A 5,138-nucleotide genomic window follows, 5' to 3' on the forward strand; every position below is an offset into this window, starting at 1 on the left:
ATAAAGACACGGTAATTACCCAACCTGGCGATCGAGGCGACACGGTGAAAACTGAAAGTTGGGCGGGCTGGCGAGATACACGGACGGGTGGCACTGATGGACGGGTGGTTGGGCTCTTTTGAGCACCGCAAAGCGCGCGATGTGACATACTACACGTAGCAGTGACGACCTATGTGTGTGTAAAGAGGAGTGAGAACAGTGGAGCATGGGCGCTTGGTACTAGGATGTTCCAGCCCCACTCCACACGCATCGGCCGATCATAGTAGCATGATGATGACCTCAAGTCCTCAACCCCCCTCGCCACCCTGCTCGTTGCATAGTCTTCTCTAGTAAAAACCTGCGGGGCCCGGCGCCAAACCAACGCCCACCAGCCCGCAGCGCAGAGCAGAGCAGAGCGCCCGCTCTTCTAATATAAACGGCTTGACTTCTGTTCTAGCGGGGCCGTAGTTGCATTGCAGTTGCAGGTTTGCAGCTAGCCAGAGTGAGTGAGTAGTGAGGCGAAAGGAAATGGAGGCGGCGGGAGAGGGGAGGAAGCTCCATCACCACGCGGGCGGCGGCAGGGCGCAGATGGAGGCCAGCCCGGAGCGCGGCAGGCCTGCGTACGCGTCGGCGGTGACGGCGAGGTCGGCGCCGGCGAGGCCCATGAGGCGGGTGCAGATCATCTACTACCTCTGCCGCAACGGCCAGCTCGAGCACCCGCACTTCATGGAGCTCGCGCAGCATCCCCACCAGCCGCTGCGCCTCAAAGGTAGGCACCTCTTCCATCTGCAGCTTCCTCTGCGTTCCTGGTCTTTCGTTTCTGGCCATGGCTGATCGACGGTCCACTTTTGTTGGTGCGAAGATGTGATGGACAAGCTTACGCTGCTGAGGGGCAAAGGCATGCCTGCTCTCTTCTCGTGGTCTTGCAAGAGGTAGGTGCCGGGTCGTTTACTGTACACGCCCCGTACGTATTCTCATGAAAATGTACTCATGGTTTTGCATTTGTATTGCCCTTTGATTTGAAGGAACTACAAGAACGGCTACGTGTGGAACGACCTCTCGGAGAGCGACGTGATATACCCGTCCGACGGCGTGGAGTACGTCCTCAAGGGCTCCGAGATCTTCCCCGGCTGTTCTTCCGGTAATCATCATGCTAATCCCTCTCCATCACTTACCTGCTGCCATGGCCGTGTTGCGAAATGGACATGGCTTGCATGAATCATGACGCATGTAAAGCAAAAACTTCTTCTTCTTCCTAGCATGAGCCATGAGGGATACTGTGATAACTTCATTACTTTTTTGTTCCTTCTTCTCGTGCAAAAAACAAGCCGTCTTTTCCTTCTTTTCGCCTCTCTGTCCCCATTGTCAGCTCGTTTTCAAATGAATGGTCCAAGAGAGAGGAGCTGGTAAAACGAAAGTACCTACAGCAGCTTCTTACACCTTGCACGTTCCCTTTCTGCACCCGCGTCGAAAGTCGCGAGGAATTTATCATCCAACGGCTCAAACGCTAGAATTCCTACTCCTTTTTTCTCCATGGCATTAATGCATGCATGCACGGTGGCGCCAGAAGTCTTTCATGGCATGCAATGCAGTGTCTGAAGTAAAACCTGAATTTATACGAGGCAGAAATACAGTGGTCACTGTCCAACTAATTTTCGTTTCTCTGATCGCCAGCCGTTGCAGCGGATCGGTTCCAGCACCTCCGGGTGACGGACAGGTCGCCAACCAAGCCGCCGCTGGCCCTCCCGCACAGCCACAAGCAGCACGTGGACGGCTACCGGGACGACGCCGGCGAGGACCCCGAGGACGACGAGCTTGGGTACCCGTACCACCGGCGTGCCGCGGCGGCTCGGCTGGGCGGGCCGAACAAGCCCGTCTCGGCCCGCACCAACCGTGGCCACCCCGTGGAGCTGCCCGTCGAGGAGACCTCGCCGCCGTCCTCGACGTCGTCCGACAAGCCGCCGCCGGCGCAGCAGGCGAGCCGCTGCGACGAGGCCGAGCCGAACAGGACCGGCTCGATGCTCCTGCAGCTCATCGCGTGCGGGGCGGTCACCGCCGGTCCGGCCAAGTGCGGCGGCCGGGCCGAGCCGAGGCGGAGCTGCGGCCTGGTGAGCCGGCTGTCGTCCCGCGCCGGCGCGGAGGATGACGACGAGGAGGAGGAGGCTGGCGGCGAGCTGAGCCGGCGGTTCGGCCGCATGAGGGCGGAGGAGAAGGAGTACTTCAGCGGCAGCATCACCGTGGACAGCGGTGGCCGGGGCACCCCGCTGCCTGCTTCGTCGCTCAAGCGCTCCAACTCGTACACCGAGGAGAGGTTGCATGCCATAATAAAAACTTTTGCAAAAACCGAATAATCAGCTTTGCTTGCAACCACTGATCCTCCTTCGTTCGTCACGTGTGGCATACATATTCTCAGTTTGAAGTACGTAGTGAGCTGCAGTAGCTTTGAATGACACTGTCGGACGCATATGAGTTCCCATAATCTCACTCGGCTTGTCACATCGGTCACTCATTATAATTAGGGTCATGTCATGTGAACGTAGCCCACGAGGTTTGGTCTTTAGCCATGGCAGGACACGGAGGTCAAAAGATGAACATGCACGTCCTTCGTCCTGTAAAAATGAAAGGAAAAAAGCTTGCATGCATGCGTGCATGTCGTCGCTTACGACGAAGGCCGCCAAAGCGCCAAGCATTGCAGGATCCATTGGTCTGTTCACGGTTCTAGCTAGGACGTACTACCATTGTATGGGCGGCAGCACGCAGCACAGGCATTATTGCCGGGCGGGAAGTACGTACGTACGTGCGTACGTGCCGACCGTGCACTGCCCCATGGATTCTCGTTGGCTGTGTGGTGCACTGTACGTTTAGTCGTGTCACGTGGCACGGCGGCTAGCCTAGCTGCATCGCGCTGCTGCAGTGTTCAGTGCACTGTGCAATGCACGCGCGGGCCACCGCCCACTCTGCTCGCTCGATCGATCGATCGGCAGGCGAAAGTGCCTTTCACATACGAGCAGACATGCTACTAGCGAGTGCATATCTGGTGCTACGGCTCAGAGTATGCTACGCTGCTCCGAGACCTCCGAGACAGTTTAGTGCGTTGGATCGGATTGTAGGGACAGGATTGGATAAGCTCACCTCCTTCTAGCGAATATACAAATAACACCCTTTGTACTTAGCAATTCAGGGTTAAGTTCATGGCTCTTAAGAGGTCCGTTCACTAACAAGAATGTCAGCCTCGCACACATTTGCTCTTCATGCCAAGTACAGATAAGTTTCTGACATAGAGCTGACTAGCTCATGGACTAGTCACCACAATTTAGGAATACCAGCCAGCCAAAAAAATGGCACGATTATAACATTTGAGAAACGGACTAACTCTTTTGGTTGTGTCTTGCAAGTCATATTGTGGTAAATCAACAAATGATTTTTTTTACATGGTCTTATAGGTCAAGAAACAACAAAATCGATCAGGGGAATTAGATGATGCAACATGCATGGAGGTTATTTGACATCACAAAAGTGTTTTAGAAATTCTTCATAATCAATGTTGTTCGGTTTTTGCAAAAGTTTTTATTATTGTTTATTTTTTTCCCAGGTCTGTGCCCACCACCGGATGGTGTACAACGAGAGTAAGACCCATCAGGTGGTATGCAGTAAACTTGTTTTGTTTAGCGTTGTAAATTTGTGAACTAAATGGTACTCTTGTAAATAGATATATTATATGGTCACCATGTGGTACTCTTGTGAATTTGTGAAGTACTAGAAGACAAAGATGTCAGTATGTGGTGCACTTTATTTGTTCAAGTGATTTTGTTTCCAGTGATCTTTTGATGCTATGAATGAATTCTGTGAACTTGCCTCGTGATCACATAGTGCTCATGACTAGTGTGTTACCATTGCCTTGCTATAGTCATGCTTTCAGGATTGTGAGTCATGCAAACAAGTGGCAATACATTTTCTTCTACTTCTACTTAATTAATGAGCAACTCATTCTGGAAAAGTATTAGCATATCTGCACTCATCTCTTTATTGCATTCGAGTGAAGAAATCTGTTGCAGGCAACAAATTATGTATGTGTACTTGCAATGTATTCCTAATAAGTGTAAATTTCCTTAATCTGTCCCTTTTTATTGACACTGGATGTTGGTAGCAGCAACCGACCCACTAGGAAGCTCAGTTTAGTAGAAAAAAGGAGTGCTCAGTTCAGTAGAGAATTTGTTGCTGAGGACAGAATATGCAGATCTGTTATGATTTTGCAAGGCCTTTCAGGGGCAAGATGCAAATGTACCAATGGGGCGTATGTGAAAAGATAAGTGAGTTGATCCTATCCCTTGCATGCAGATCCAACGCACCATGGGGTCTTGGAGCAGCGTATCATGAGATGGACCGTAGCACTAGATATTTTCCCTGCTGTTAGCCTAGCCTACTACAGTAGCTGTCATCACTGTGCTCTATTCACGTCCAACGCATGCATATGATCGCTGCTGAGAATGGTTTTGTGTTTGAATTCAGGGGCTCGAGGCTTGGCGTGGGGGCGATCGGCGAGGAGACGGCGGATGAGAGGATCGGAGGGGAGGAGGGAATGATGAGGGGGAGGTGCATCCCGGGCAGGAAGAGGCAGCCGCAGCAACAGAAATAGGCGCACGCCTCGGCTTAGTTACCCAGATTAATCTGCTTGAGCCAGACCATGTAGTAATAGTTCTCGTAGCACGAGTGTTTAGCATCTCTACTTGTGTGTTGTGGACCATGGGTTAGCATTGAGAGCTAGGCTTAGCATCTAGGAATAGTTCGATGTTGGACAAGTCAGCACGCATGGCACTTAATTTTGGATCCTATGTCTATGTGAACGGTGAGAGTGGGTAGTACTGTATCGATACGGACTCGTAGCAAGTAATCGATTGATCATGCCCGTTGTGCCTGTATTTCTGACACTGTATGTCACACCCCCTGATACTATCTAACAACATCTACATCGGACTTCTCAAATTGACCACTAATCGAAGAGAAGAGAGAAACAAAAAGTTGACCCAACCAAACCCCTCAAACTCTCCTTAAGGCTGGCCATAGTGGGGTAACATAAGTAGTAACATGTATTTGGAACTTGCAAACGTGCTTATGTGGCAGGTAATTAAAGAAGAAAGAGATGATTATAGTAACATAGA

The 5,138-nt window shown here is 51.4% G+C and overlaps 1 protein-coding gene across 3 annotated transcripts; it reads left to right on the forward strand.

The window, feature by feature from the left end:
• The first annotated feature begins 273 nt into the window (after nt 1–273).
• Nucleotides 274–4,881, forward strand: LOC123093160 (protein SOSEKI 2). 3 transcript variants are annotated; one of them, XR_006445129.1, is made up of 7 exons: nt 286–748; nt 842–911; nt 1,005–1,120; nt 1,654–2,290; nt 3,423–3,476; nt 3,572–3,619; nt 4,489–4,579. XR_006445129.1 is itself a non-coding variant. In XM_044515072.1 (6 exons), exons 1-6 carry the CDS (start codon nt 508–510, stop codon nt 4,613–4,615), a joined length of 1,239 nt encoding a protein of 412 aa, XP_044371007.1. In that variant the 5' UTR covers nt 274–507; the 3' UTR covers nt 4,616–4,881. The 3 variants fall into 3 exon arrangements, 2 of the variants coding, with proteins under 2 accessions (XP_044371007.1, XP_044371008.1); XM_044515072.1 differs by lacking the exon at nt 3,423–3,476 and having other exon boundaries at nt 274–748; nt 4,489–4,881; XM_044515073.1 differs by having other exon boundaries at nt 3,572–4,881.
• The last annotated feature ends 257 nt before the right edge of the window (nt 4,882–5,138 follow it).

This window comes from Triticum aestivum, chromosome 4B (assembly GCF_018294505.1).
Source record: "Triticum aestivum cultivar Chinese Spring chromosome 4B, IWGSC CS RefSeq v2.1, whole genome shotgun sequence".
Classification (NCBI taxonomy): domain Eukaryota; kingdom Viridiplantae; phylum Streptophyta; class Magnoliopsida; order Poales; family Poaceae; genus Triticum; species Triticum aestivum.